The following is a 15,131-nucleotide window of genomic DNA, read 5'->3' as shown; positions in this document are numbered from 1 at the left end:
TTGTTATGTGAATTATACTCAGTCACTTGATTACATGAAAGCAAATAAATTCTCCTAACCTGTGTAGTCTGTGATGTGCACAATTAAGTGTGTATGTGACTGCACGTCAGCATGCATGGATGTGAACGTGAGCAGCTGAGATCAAATGTTGTGGCAGCATCTTATGACTGTGCAGAGCCAGCATCTGCCACCTGGTGGTTAATCTTTGCAAAAACACACAGTCATGTTTCACCGTCAGATACGCCATTTAAAAAGGATGCTAAAATTCAACACACAAATGAGATTACCCTAAACATGTTACTACACAGCTTGCAATAGGTACAGCTTTCTAAATGCTGAGCTGAATGTACCAATTTACCTCCCTTCCCCAAAAAATAAATCTCCTCCTTTAACCTCCCCAGTTTCTATCAAACAACTCAAGACAACGGCCCCACAGGGACTATCAGCCTGACACACCAGGAACCTCTGTGACTCTGTGTGTGTCTCTCCTCTCTGCAGGGTGGAAAAAAGGACAAGGTCTTGTACAGTGACTCAGATGTGCAAAGTGTCAGGAATGTTTAAGGATATTTGCGTTTACGGACGTGGGGATTTCTATGCAGAACATCAATGGAATTTAGCTTGCACACATGATTTCAGATGACTGAGCGCATCGGTGCTTTGTGTAACACACACACAGGGTGTTAGACTTCCGCTGCATGTGTTGTGTGTGTGTGTGTGTGTGTGTGTGTGTGTGTTGTCTCTGTGTCTGACTGCTGTAGCGTGGGCACTCTGCCAGAGTTCCACTGAGCTCTGGTCGTGTTCACAGCTCCGTCCCTTGACATCCCAGTTTGAAGCGCAGCCAACCACAGGCTAGACACATTTTGCAGCACCAATGAGGATGCAGATCATGGCTGTGAAGAAAAGGGTGTCAGACTGCACAAGCCAATCAGCCTGATCTGAAGGCCATCCAGAACTCAGCAGGCTAGTCTGAGAGGCCGGCCTGCCAGACTGCCTGACCACTGACTCGTGAGAGAGGCCATGAGAAGCCTCTCTACCACTCATTCATTTGTAATTCACTAGCATTCATACAGGTCTGCCACATATCCAACATATGTGTCGATGAATTGCATTAGCATTTAAATTAAGCTTAAATGCCTATGTGAGGATGATGTTCTTCTTTAATATGAGTGGACAATTACCTTGTAGTTCGTTTCCTTCTGTGGGTCATAAAGGAAAGTTGCCTGAGAATGAGTTATTAGGATTACTTAAAGGCTTCCCTTAAGGCCCCTATTCCCTGCAGAACGTGGTCATTAGTACCAACCTCCCACGGAGACCTCCCTCTGCTGCCGCAACTGTGCTGAATCATTTCAGCACCACGGACAGCTCTCCTCAAACCTCCATTCATGTTTATTGTGTTCATGGACAGGAGGGTTTTTATTTCTCTTTTCCTCATCTTCTTGTGTCCTGGTGGTTAACCTCCACACCCACAGACACAGCAGGGACATAGGACATTCATATTCAAAATGGGGGCTGAATATGTGGGGAAATAAAAAACTGAAGTGTAAGGAATGGCAGAAATTAATTTAAATTTTCATTTTGTCTTCACATGGATTGGTAGTGATCTACTGTATTTCATTTTCCTCAAATCTCCCCTCGCTGGCAGATTCTGCTGTGCTGCTAAATGTTCTGGCCTTCATCTCACATATCTAAAATGCAGGCAGATGTAGGAGAGTAATTTCATAAATATATTCTATCCAGTGCTGTCTGACATTTCTCAGGAAATCTCATAAACTGTATAAATATTAAATATATTCTGATTCTCTGAAGAATATTTTACAAGCGCCCACATGTGTTAAAGTATTCATCAGAAATGCTGCAGGAGTCTAGCGTGCTTGATGAATGTGTTTCTGTCCACATGTGTAAAGATTCAGCCTGCATGTTTATACAAGACAGACATTGCATTTTTCCCCCCCAAGTCTAAGTGTATGTATTTGGGTCTCAGTAGCATAAATGTACTGTATGTCTTTGCTTCAGTGGAGTCACAGGGGAGCTGTGTTGATGAGATTGTTGTTGTGATGGAGAGTCCTCACTTGCTTCCTACATGCAGATAAAATATGACTTACAGAGAAAACTGTGTGTGTGTGTGTGTGTGTTGGAGGGAGGGAGGGGGGCTGTGCTTTTGCTTGCAGCTAATGATGTAATTATGTTGAAAACAAACGCAACAACCAAACCCGTTTAGGAAGAGTTACACAAACAAAGTCAAAACAGAGGAATATGAAATAAAAAAATTTTCTCACATTAAGGGAGGTGATTTAACATTCACCTTTGCGCATAGGTTCTATTATAGCTGTAATTGTCTGCATTTTGTTGACTCTGTCAGATTACCAGAGTCTGCGCTCTGTTGACTGTGTTTTCTCTTCTTCCTCAGGCCACATCTCTCCGTGGAAGGCCTCCAAACAGGTACGATGATTGAACCAATCGTGTTTCCGCTTGTTTGTATATGTGTGTGTTCGAATGAGAAAAGAAAGAGAGGCAGGGAGAAAACAGAAGCAGAAATGTAAAATAGAAGTGCGTAGGATCAGTGTTTGTCACGGGGGCTGTATTGCCTCAGAGGCTTTTGCTTTATTGTGAAATGAGCCAGCCTGTCCTGACCTGCTTATTGGTTTGATCACATCAGATCTCATACCTCACCAGCTGGGGAAAAGCTCTTCAGATTTGTACTTAAACTGCACCTGCTACTACTCATACAATCAGCACTCATTCATGGTATTCGGCAGCATATTAAGATGTAATGAATCTCATCTCATTTCATTTAAGTGTAAATTGTGAATATTGATTTGAATTAATTTTCATATCTGCCCCAGGCCAAATAGATCGGTTTCTTCACTGCATAATTTAATTACGGAATCAAAACATTTAACTAAACTCACACACTTACTTGATAATAAAAATTTTTAATCATTGTTTAAGTCTGATGAGAATCTTCCATCATCTAGGTTTCTTAACAGTACTCTTCTGCACAAAGTTAGCCTCGGATTAGTTTTAACTTCACGGTCATTCATATTTTTATCATTTAAAAACAACTTCCATAGAGATAATATATCAGATAACCCCTTACCCTAACACTGTAAACAGTGTAAACAACATTTGTCAAAGTTTTATCGTTAGAGTTACAGTATTTCATTAAAGGTGAGTGCAGGGTTTCCGTCCACGCTGAAATAACTTGTTCACTGCCTTGACTTTTCTGCCAGCTGTTGTTTGCTTCTTATTTGCACTACAGCTGCTGTTGTATAGCATTGTGTACGTTTTTATTGTTGTGTGGTTTTTTCTTGACTTATGCTAATATTAGTTCTTATATCTCGTACTACAGGTCAGTGCTGTTTAGTATTTCAGCTGTTTGTTGCTGTTTTCTCCTGCCGGCATGGTGTGGTAACATGTAGGCCGTTGCTAGTACTGTCTGTCCTGTGTGAACCAAGTCTGTGACTGGTTTCTATTTTGTATGTTCTTCTATGTGAATGTTTGTGCTCACACCACAAATTAATTTCACTTAAAGATCAATAAATCAGTAAATCATCCAATGAGATGCCAACAGACGTGCAAGTTTCCTCCAAGTGTTGAGCCACAGTAAGAGCAACATTTTGCCTAAGAAACATAATCCATCAATTCAGTTTGAAACATTTGTATTTAAAATATTAAAGTCCCCCTCCAAAATGTTTAGCTTAGTGTTACTTCACCTTTGGCCTTCATTGTGGTAGGAAGAAAGTTTATCTGTCTCTCAGTCACATTAAATCTCAGTTTAAGATGTGGACAAACAAGTAAGTGATTTGGGGCACAAATCGTTATAAAATACTTTGGGCTAATCACGGTCCAATAATTTAATGGGATGGGACAGGATTTTTTTTACTCTGTCATTGGATTGTTCAGGGAGCAGGACGGGAAAAGTTTGGGGAGATTGGACACCATCCTCCAAGGTGCAGCAATGCAAATGGCAGAAGGGTTGGCTGAAGTTGAATATAGATCAGAAGGTGTGGTCATTAATTAATATGCTCCCAGCCAGTAACTTCACTGGTCTCATAGCTCTGAAACAGCTGAGCCAATCACAGTGATGCATGATGATCATTTAGTTGTTGTTTTTTTTGTTGTTTTTTTGGAAAATAAGCTGTGACACACATGATTAATGAGCCCTGTATATCCAATATTTCCCTCATAAACATGCTGAATACTGAGATATAACCGACCAGTCTGATGTGTGTAGAGGTGTGTGCAGTTATTCATTCGCACGCGATTTAATGAAGTTTAACATGGTGGACGACCGTGTGTAATGGTACTGCGCTCTGGCGCAGCACTTCTCAAATCAGAAGCACCAGACTTATCAACATATCTGTACTGCTGCCATCAGTTTACTGCTGTGATTTAATGAACAAAAGGATAAGCTTTTTATACAGTATAAATCAGCAGATTCTCACTCGTGTTCATTTATAGGGTATAAGCAGGAACTCCTGCTTTGACCACTATAAAGGTTATTTTTTGATGCAGATATTAAAGGCATCTGCTAGTTGGGGAGTTTTTAATGAAATGAAATGTCTTAATTGTGTTTTGTAGTATTGTTCTGCTGCACATTTGTCAAAATCAACAGATTGGCAACAGAAACTTCTGAGAAGTGTATTGTCAGTGCAAAGACCCATTTCCACCAAAATAAACCTGTCACTTGTTTGCCCCTCACACACATGGGCAAAGTAAGGTTTCAAGGTTAGGAAATTGCCACGGTCAGACTGCTGCCTGCACTGGTCAATGTGGCGCCACAAAAACAGATCCCCATATCTTAAATCTGTTGTTGGTGTTTTTCTTGTAGTTGCCTGACCAGTGGGACCCACATGGCAGCCCCCAGGCAAACCTGTCCGGCCCAGTTTTGCCACCTGGCACGCCCTTCCCAAACCAGCCACAGCACCGCATGTCTGTGCCTGACTCCACCGAGGGCTTCGACCTTAACAAACCTGACCCCTACGACCTTTATGAGAAGTCTAGGGCTATCTACGAGAGCCGACGTGAGTGCTGAAACCAAGTTCACGGGAGACGGAGCAATTCCGTTGCTATAAGTTGCATAAATAATATGGTGATTTGATATTAAAGAAGGAGTCAACCTTTATTGTCTGTCTCTCAGGTCCAGAGTATGAAGAGGTGGAGGTGCACCTGCTGAGGGAGAAGACCGGGTTCGGCTTCCGCATCCTGGGGGGAGACGAGGCCGTGCAGGCTGTGAGTCCGGACGCCCGTGACAAGGCTCGTATGGGACGGGCTGGACCACACACATATTTAACCTCATGCGCACCAACCTCGTCTGACCTGCACCTAACCTCATCTAACACTTCATCCAGTTACACACATTTGACCAACATACCCTCCACACACACACACACACTTACACACAAGCACGCCTCGTCTTCCTCACACTGTCCTGACCCTCTAACTGCTCAGTACCTCCCATACTGAAGTAACGCCTTGCTAACTTGTCCACGTGTAAAATAGCATGCAGACTGTGATACAGAGAGAATGTGGCAGCACAATATTAGGAAGTTACCATAGTTTACAAAAAGCAATTACTGTGTGGATCAACTGTGTCTGTGTTTCATCCCCTTCACCTTCATCTATGTTGCTAATATTGATTGTCTTTGAACAGATTGTTATTGGCGCTATAATAGAGAACACTCCTGCTGAGCGCGATGGGCGGCTTCGACCCGGGGATGAGCTAATTTCTGTGGATAAAAATGTGGTTGCTGGGAAACCACACAAATTCGTAATAGACTTGATGCACGCAGCCGCTCGCAACGGTCAAGTCAGCTTGACTGTGAGAAGGAGAGTGCAAATGCCTGGTGAGGACACGTTTTATATTGTTCTTTTGTGTTTTTTTTGTTTAGTTTTGTTGTTGTTTTTTTGACACTTTATCAAGACTGGAGAACATGTTGCACATTTCACTGGCATCAAATTTGAAAAAGACAACTTGGACAGGACACATGTGCTGACAATCTGTGTCCAGGATTAGTACGTACCCACGTATCTTTTCTATGGGAGTACATCATACATATCTCATGGGCGAAATCTTCAGTCAGATATATAGGGGGAACCAACCGGGTTGGGGAATAGGTAGAATCTTAAAAAAAACACACACACATTAAAATAAAGCACTTAGGGTTTGGAATTATAGCTTGGTATGATTTTGAAGTGCAAAGTGTATTCGGCTTTCCAGATGAGTGTCCACTACTGGTTCCCTGGACTCACACTTTTTTGTTGTTGTTTTTATCTCTTTTGTTTGTTTTGTCTCTTTTTTTGTTTGGTTGTCTGTATTTTGTGTTAGTTTATTATGTCTGTTTATTGTCATTTTTTCTGTTTTGCAAAAACAGGAGTTTAATAAAAATGTTTTTAAAAAACCCTGATGGTCAATGTTGCTGATCTGGGAGATGAGGCTCTTATTTGTATCCTGATGCACACACACCTAGCACACAGACTGTATATGAGCACAAAACAATGAAACATTAAAGATTTCTCTGTATTTTCAGTAATAATGCTTTAACCAGCTACACATTGGGTGTTCAGTAAACACAGAACAGAGTGGGAGGGACCGTGTGCCACAGACAACACACGCTCCAGTGCACAAAATTGCCACCCACAAGCGTGTGAGCATTTTGACCAGCAACACAATGAAACAGTGTAAATCTTGGATCAGCCTGTTAACATTGAAAACACCACACTAGATGTGTTCAAGAAGAGCAAAGGCTACGGAACGGCCCAAATCTTCCTGTGTGTTTTGGAGTCAGTTTAACACTGAATATTGAGGGAGATGTTACCCCACTTTATTACTATATATGCAGTGCAACTGCAAGGGGTACATACATACACAAGAGTCATACCTGCCAAATGTCAAAGAGACATGACGTTGACGGAGTATCACTGTGGGAAGTAGAGAAGTGCACTGTTGCATGCAATACATGCTGCAGATTTGTAAATTCTCCAATGGCTACATCTTAGGCCACTTTGAGTTAGAACAAGCTTTAAAATGAATAGTGACTGTGAGTAAATTGGTCACATTTTATAGTAACAACTGCTGCTTTGACTCATCCTATCTCTCTCCCCTGAAGGTGAACCATGTCCTGTTAATGGCCGCAGCCCCGGTTCGGTGTCGACACAACATAGCTCTCCACGTAGCGATGCAGCTTCAGCTACGGGCCCTTCGGTGGTCGCCGTCCCAACTGCCACCTCTCCTCCAGAGGGATGCGCCCTGCAAACCAGTGATGTGGTTATTCACCGCAAGGAGAATGAGGGCTTCGGCTTCGTCATCATCAGCTCCCTGAACAGACCGGAGAACGCCGCCGTCATCAGTGAGTTGCTTCTGTCTGTCGCCCTAAAGTTACTGTGATCCTAAGGGTGGTGACTGTCCTACAGCGATCATTTAGGCATTTTTGACTATTTCAATTAAAACAATTTTAATAATCATTTTAAATGTATTTATAATATTCTTTTACACAGTTTACTACCTGTTGTGCTTGCACTGCATGTCCTCAAGAAACAGGGTCAGAATTTGTTTATTACTGCTTTACTTATAACCAGTGGGCCTTATGTCCCTTAACAATTAACTTACTTGAGTGGTGTTTCTTATCCCATTCAATAGCTTCAGAATTTTCAATAGCTGTGGTCAAACAGAAATTGGCTTGATTTTAAGTTTTGCTTTTATATGTTGGTCTTAAATTGGTCCTTCATGCCATGTAGTATTAAAAGAGTCTTCAAAAGTCTTAAATTTGTTTTTATTACACATATTGTTCCACTAAAGGGAGTCAGTGTGGTCTGACAGCACACTGAAGAATTTTATATGAAAATATCTCAAAAAAATATATATATGCATTTCTAAAAATTCTCTCCCTAAATTCATGTATTTTAAAAATATTATTTCTCATCTCTGTTGTATTGTTATTTTAATTCAAAATTGAGGTTGACAAACACCTTGGTTGTGCCTGTTTCCAGCTGTGCCCCATAAAATAGGACGCATAATCGAGGGCAGCCCTGCAGACCGATGTGGGAAGCTGAAAGTGGGCGACCGGATCCTGGCTGTAAACGGACAGTCCATCATCAGCATGCCGCACGCAGACATCGTCAAGCTCATTAAAGACGCAGGGCTAACAGTCACACTGCACATCATACCAGAGGAGGGTAGGTGTTTGTGTGTGAAATGAAATCAAATTGTGTGAATTTTGTGTGCCAGCTTGTTTAGTTTTCCCTTTTATACTTGATAAAGAAGTCTGTCTTCTTTGTTTTATGATAATGTATTCTATTTAGCATGGCCAAGAGGACCCTTACACATATAATGCATTATGTGAAGTCAAAAAAAGTCAAAGCCTTGTACAGCCTTGTCTTGTGACATTGACACATTTAAGAGTAATAATTTTAAGATTTATAACTTGGCTAAAGGTTACAAGCCCACTTCAAGTTATATAGAAGATAACTCTCTTCAGAGTTTGACATTTTCCACACAGGTGACGTCTTGTCTTGCCTTTTGACCATCACAGGTTCCCATTCGGGCCCCAGCTCAGAGAAGCAGAGCCCCATGACCCAGAAACACAGCCCCCAGACCCAGCCCAGCCCTGTAGCCCAGCCAGGCCAAGGTGGCACCCAGCCCGGCCAACCAGCCACTCAGACAGGTCAAGCGCCTGTCCAGCCCAGCCAGACACCAGCTCAGACAAGCCAAACAGTGACTTGCCCTCCTGCACCAGCAGCATCCCAGCCTGCACCAGCTGGAACCCAGCAAAGCCCGGTCACCCAGGCCTCTGGCCTCCCTCCACAGCTCTACCTCCACGACGGCAGGTAAGGCAGCACTGAGAGGGATCTTGTTTGGACTCAGCAAGAGCGCTTTGTAAGCGTCTAGGTGGCACGGAAAGTGAATGGAAGGAGGATAAGCAGAAGTTTTCAAAGAAAACTGTGTGTCTAGATGAGAGTGTGTCATCCTCTCCTTGCATGACAGTAAGTTCAGGAGAAAAACTGTGACTGCAGACAACTTTTGTCCCAGTCAGACTCTCCATCTTAGACTGTTTTTTACTTTGTTGCATAACACCACTTAGCTCTTACAGTGTCCGTGAATAATTTACCTTAAAGTATCTCTTCTATAATACAGGAACCCAGCGATCAGGCCCTGTTTCATATCAAAACTATGAAAATGTGAGTGTGTGCATGGGTGTGTGTGTGTGTGTGTGAGTCTCAGATCAAGACACTGAGAGTGGCACTCCCAGAGCTGTGGATTTATGCCCATTTTACAAGTTGATAAAAGATTCAAAAGAAAGTGGTGTTCCCATCCTTTTTGTGATGAGCCTCCTTAGCTGCACACACTCAGTAATCCCTACAATCTCTTCTTTCACATGGCAAACTGAGCTCAAATGTTACTTTACCCATAAATCTACACATTAGGCACACTGTCCACTCTCATAAGAGAAGACGTATGTGTACATGTGAGGTTGTGTGCAGTAGGATACCACCTTCTTTAAAACTTCTTCAAAGCAATCGTCTCTCTATCATGACACAAACCTCTTCTCTGATTTTGGTGCTTTCTCTCTCCTCACAGGTCAGAGGTAAAAGCCAGACAGGACGTCAAACCTGACTTCCGCCATCCTCCGTTCACTGATTACAGGCAACCTCCTGTGGACTATCGTCACCCACCAGTTACTGATTATCGACAGCCCCCGACGCTTGACTACAGACACCCGCCCGGTCTGCTGGACTTCAGACAGCACCCTGCAGCTGCACAGTTCCCTCTGGGGTTGCCTCCTGATTTCAGACCACAGGTACAGCCAGACCAAGAACTGTTTGCTCAGTTTGACATTGTGTTGAGTATTGAGTGCCCATATTTATTTGTATGTTCTGCAAATCGTCACATTTCTTTCTGCAGGACTATGATTACTTCACGGTGGAGCTGGAGAAAAGTGCAAAGGGTTTTGGCTTCAGTATCCGCGGGGGCAGAGAGTACAAGATGGACCTGTTTGTGTTGCGCCTTGCTGAGGATGGTCCTGCCATACGTAATGGACGGATGAGGGTGAGATGACATGGATGACAAGATGAAAACTATGACAAAGTGAAAAGGTTCTTTGGGAGATGATTGAATTGCTGTCAATGAAATGTACAAAGGTGTTATTAAAGGTGTTTAATAACGGTGGAATTAAAGGTGTTAGATTATTTTAAATTCCACTGAATTTAAAGATGTCAAGAAGTTTAAAATTTAATACAACATGTAATTTTGCCGTCTGTTGTTCTTTTGCTATGCGAATAATGCTTTGCTTTTTCTTTTGTTAATTCAGATCTTTATTTTACTGTCTGGCCCGTCTTCATCATGGGGCAGGAATAGCTTATAGGTTAGGAAAGGGGGGAAAGTGAGTATCAGTGCATTTGAACTCCCTCTACTCAGCCTCAACCTGTCCTGTTGAGGTGCACTTCGAAGGAAGCGCTTAATGTTACTTATTCCCCAGTTGCGCCAGTGGAGGTACTCACCAGCAGAAGACTGTGGCTGCGTAGAAAAGTCAACTTTCCGTGAATAAACAGAGGCTGACAGGAATCGACCCTGTCCTCCGTGTGTCTCCTCCAGGTAGGGGATCAGATCATAGAGATTAACGGGGACAGCACTCGGGACATGACTCACGCCCGAGCCATTGAACTCATCAAGGCAGGAGGCAGGCGGGTCAGGCTGCTACTAAAGCGAGGCACAGGACAAGTGCCAGAATATGGTGAGTTTTTCTGGCACAAAGTAAAGTCTCTAAATGTCTTCCCACACTTTCTCTCTCCTCTGACTCTGACCTGATCTCTTTCTCTCTTTCACACCAGAGATTCATTGCCTGAGGTTCAATATTACTGTTCTTTAAGGGACTTTAACTGCAAATGCTTTGTTTCACTCAAGAACATTAACATACATTAATATCTTTCTGCATTTTACTCCCCACTCTTCTATTCTGTAGTCTGAAATTAAATTTGTGTTATTTATGTGAATAACTGTGTTGATCAAACAGTAGAATAACAACCTACTCTCTAGCTCTGTGTGTGTTGTAACCCCTCTGCTTTAAGTCTAATGATTGGTATAGGCTTTTACTTGCCTTCCCTCAGGAATGGTACCTCCCAACCTCTCCATGTGCATGAAAGGTGACACACTAAGCTCCCCCTATTTCTTCCTAATGGGCCACTCTAAAGACACGGTTTGTGAAAAACTGCATGTCTCTCTCTCCATACTGATTAGTCTGTGTGGTGTGTAGCTGTGATCTATACTGCAATCGTGTGTGTGCATGATCATGAGTTTATGCATGGGAAAATAGCAGCCGTGTGTGTGTGTGTGTGTGTGTATGCGAGTGTGCGTGTGCGTGTGCGGGTGCGGGTGCTTATGCATGTAAGAGAGCAATATGGTTTGAAGTGACCCTCCAGATGAAATTGAAGAGGGCTGTGAAGTAGACTGCGTGAAATCAATCTGTCAGGGCCGCCCAGGATTAGTCTGTCGTACAACTACAAATATGTTAATTGTTTTTCAGCACTGAACGGATCCTGTCCCACATGTCTGTTTTTGTGGAAGTAATGTAGGCATAAAGGCCTACATGGTCAGGTGTGTGCTGCTCACAAATGTTTGCATGCAACTTTGCCTGGTATTATATTAGGATGTGGTGTTTAATTGTATTATTGTATTATCTTTCCGTTTTCCCTCTCCTCAGTCTTTCTTTCTCTGTGGGTGCATGCTGGTTTGTGACACTCTGATGTCAGTCCACCTGAGCGTGTTTTCTTCTTCCCTGACAGACTGTGTCGGCCTCTGGGATTCCCTTTCTACAGCCCACTCTGCCCTGCAGGAAGTGACCCTCGAGCCCCACCCGAATCCATTGCTCTCATCCCATCCAGCCTCAGCCCCAGACTCCCCTCATCAGCTCCCTCTAGAGGCCACAGTGTGCATGGCAGACAAAGCTCCACAGCTGACAGACCACAGCTCCATTAGAGGGGCTACAGGTGGCAGGTCCACCCAGCAGAAGTGCATCATCAGGGGGCAGGGAACCCCTCTGGGGTCTGGAGAGATGGACTGTGGACCAGGCGACAGACAGCCTCGGGCTTTGCCTCCCAAAGGTGTCCTGGGGAGGTCTGTTGAAAGAAGAGAGAGGCAGAGGGAGACTTGCTCCCCCTGCTGTGAGAGAAAGGGCGTGCTCACACAGGCCATGACCACTGTCTGGCCCTGGGACCCATATGTGAGCGTGAATTTGAATGGAGCCTCTCTAGGCAGTGGAGATGGACATGTCAGCCTCCAGGAGAGGCTGGTGTCCAGAGGTCTGTTCCCCAGAGAAGATGAGAGGGCCAGTGGCCACAGTGGGCTTTGCTGCCCCTCTAAGACCATGGAAGATCCTCCTGTGAGGAGCGCAGCAGCCTCCCCTGGGCCCTGGAACATCCCTGGGTCTGACAAACTGCCTGGCACCCTGAGGTCCTGGACCTCCACAGTAAGCAGGTAGAATGGATCTCGCTGGTTTGGACTGGATCACACTGTCTGGCTCCTCATTCAGTTCACCATTGGATGTCTGAGTAAAACAGTAAATCTCCCTCACCCTCTCTTTCTGTCTTGTTTTCTTCTCCGTCTACTTCTAAGATCATATTTTATGTTTCATTTGTTCGTACGAGATAATTATTACACCCACCACCTTAAAAAAACAGAAGAACTTTCACAGTTATTGTAACATACAGTATAAAACTGATGGAGACTCACTCAATATGTAGGCATTTTGGACAGATGGCACAACAATGTCTGATTCTGAGTGGAGCTGTGCTTTCGATGTGTACCTTTAACTACTCAACCGTATCTGGATCAGATTGGTTAGTGCAACGTAACCTCAGATGGAACAAGGTTCCTCGCAGGAGAGAGACATATGTACATCCAAGAGATTTACTTTTGCTCCATTTTCTCTGTGCAGCGGGAAGTGTGATACTACAAATCTGTCAGAGGGATGCAGTGACACTGAAACTCCCGGAGGACATGGCACTGACCCAAGTGACAGCCTGGTTAACCCCACATATGTTAGATTTCACATGCCTACCAATATATCATATACTGTAAATGTAAAGATGTGAAAAATATGTACATTTGGTAATCTCAGAAACATACCTATTGGTGTTTTTTGAGGCAGTGTCGTAGTTAGATACATTGTAAAGAAAAGAGTAAAAAAACACCAGGACAGTATTTTAGGATCACTTTTTCCATGGCCTCGTCTATAACTACATATCAAAGACTGTGCAAGTCACCAAACCCAGACCGCTGAGGGAGGCAGTGGTCACGTGCATGGATATAAACCACCATGTCATTACACAGGGACTCACATGTCTTTTACAGGTAGAATATAGAGAGGATATCCTCTGTGGAGCTGACCAGTTGGTATTCATGTGAGACAAAAAAAAATTTTTCAGCAAATTGAACTTTTGAGTGACTGAAAACGGCTGGCTTAGTAAGAACTCGTAATACTGTTCTCAGTTATGTAACTTGATCACAAGTCAACCATGCAGTCATCATGCAGAATTATAAGCCGTGTTGTATTCATTTAATGCTCAACTGAAGAATTTGTCCAGTCTATATTTCCCATTTCTATGCCTTTTACTGTGCTAAGTGTACCACATCACTGTGGGAGAGTGGCATCGGTGTGGGGAAGCGGAGGCCGATGGTTGTGAGGTGGGGCGGAGTGCCTTACTCAAACTAATGCAGAGCTGTTGTGATTTGTTTTGGGAATTGAATGCAAAACAGATGTGACCGTGCACACATATCAGCCTGTTTTCTTCTGACTTAACACCAACCAGTACATATAATAATCTTGATGCACTCTCAGCTGTATAGTTTATCAATGTCAGTGATTGCTCTTGTCCCCTAGTGCTTCAAGGGGGATCAAATGTAGCCTGTAGCATTGCATCCTCTTCTTAGAGAGTGGAGCTGTGAACGTTTATCCAGACAGGGTCATAATCAAAGTGGGCCGTTGTTTCAGATGAGTCTCATTTCAGCTTTATTTGTCTGTTGTGTAAAGAGAACATGTTAAGTTTCCATTGTTGCAGGTGGCACCAACGCTGGCTGAATCTGAACCCACGACCTAAGACGATCTGTGAAAGACAAATGCGTTGAAATGTGTGTTTGCTCACAAAGTTTTGATACTGGCAGTCGAGGCATGCTGCTATTAAACTGAGACACCAGAGATGAAATCACTATCCTCCTGCATTTCTCCATTTTGATATCATCCATTTCTCACAAGATGTTTGGTCTCATTAAAAATGAACCACCTGAGCTTTTGAGTAGTGGAGGACCAGAGGAGTTTAAAGTATATTTTGTCAAGGTATTGTGACAATTTGCCTGACTGCAGCACGATGTTGTGAACTGACATCGGCCTACTGATAAACTGCATTTAACAAGACGATGCACCTTCAGACTTTGATACTAGGACCTTGTGCATAAAGCATCATCAAGACAGCTCTTGGCCCGCATTGGTTTCTGAGTAAAAAGTGATCTGGATGTTTTTGGAGCCGAGTTCATGTGACAAACTGGTTAACATGTTAGTGAGGAGCATGAGAACATGCCATTAGGCTGTAGAAATGTGTTTACTGTATGTACAAATGTCAAAGTTCAGAAAAGGTGAAAGAATATATCATCCAGCCCTTTGTCTCTGTCCAGGCCGTCCTCCCTGCCTGCTGTGAGTGATTTTGTATACAGAAACAAAAAACTGCTTTATTGGAACCTGTGAAGGATGGCACGTTCATAAATCCCCATTGAGATCAAGTATAACTGTGTAGTGTTAATTGTGTACTATTCACCTTGTACAGCTGTATTCCTACAAATATGGTTTACTGTATCATTGATACTGTAGTTTCAAAGACGTGAACTATTTTTATGAAATGCGACAGTACTGATATATTACATTTTGCTAAAAAACAAAAAACTTGTTTACTGAAAGATATTCTGAAATACTGTCAAATAAACTCTTGACATGGTGTAAAATATTCTTTTCTAGATATTGTTTTCCTCATAACCATAACAGTGAGACGGAGGAATTCATTGAAAGCAATTAGTCGATCGATTGATCTGTAACAGTTGATGATGGATTTATCTTTACAGTTACCAGAAAAAATTCGTAAATATTCTC

At 43.0% G+C, this 15,131-nt stretch overlaps 2 protein-coding genes across 6 annotated transcripts in view; both read left to right on the top strand.

The window, feature by feature from the left end:
* magi2b (membrane associated guanylate kinase, WW and PDZ domain containing 2b) overlaps window positions 1-14,988 on the top strand; it is an 86,562-nt gene extending 71,574 nt beyond the window's left edge. For 4 of the 5 annotated variants that reach the window (XM_046036795.1, XM_046036797.1, XM_046036798.1 and 1 more), the window contains 11 exons: window positions 2,408-2,439; window positions 4,832-5,024; window positions 5,141-5,256; window positions 5,654-5,846; window positions 7,110-7,349; window positions 7,990-8,175; window positions 8,532-8,826; window positions 9,578-9,797; window positions 9,902-10,045; window positions 10,592-10,730; window positions 11,779-14,988. In XM_046036795.1, the coding sequence (XP_045892751.1) occupies window positions 2,408-2,439; window positions 4,832-5,024; window positions 5,141-5,256; window positions 5,654-5,846; window positions 7,110-7,349; window positions 7,990-8,175; window positions 8,532-8,826; window positions 9,578-9,797; window positions 9,902-10,045; window positions 10,592-10,730; window positions 11,779-12,473 (2,453 nt within the window). In that variant the 3' untranslated portion in view covers window positions 12,474-14,988. The remainder of the gene's footprint in view (window positions 1-2,407; window positions 2,440-4,831; window positions 5,025-5,140; window positions 5,257-5,653; window positions 5,847-7,109; window positions 7,350-7,989; window positions 8,176-8,531; window positions 8,827-9,577; window positions 9,798-9,901; window positions 10,046-10,591; window positions 10,731-11,778) is intronic. The other variant, XM_046036796.1, reaches the window with a different exon arrangement.
* The window catches only part of LOC123961427 (zona pellucida sperm-binding protein 3-like), a gene marked incomplete in the record, with an annotated part of 791,580 nt that overhangs the window by 176,326 nt on the left and 600,123 nt on the right, over window positions 1-15,131 (top strand).

This window comes from Micropterus dolomieu, linkage group LG22 (genome assembly GCF_021292245.1).
Source record: "Micropterus dolomieu isolate WLL.071019.BEF.003 ecotype Adirondacks linkage group LG22, ASM2129224v1, whole genome shotgun sequence".
Classification (NCBI taxonomy): domain Eukaryota; kingdom Metazoa; phylum Chordata; class Actinopteri; order Centrarchiformes; family Centrarchidae; genus Micropterus; species Micropterus dolomieu.
The sequence above is the reverse complement of the archived record's forward strand: the minus strand, read 5'-3'. Positions and strand labels throughout refer to the sequence as shown.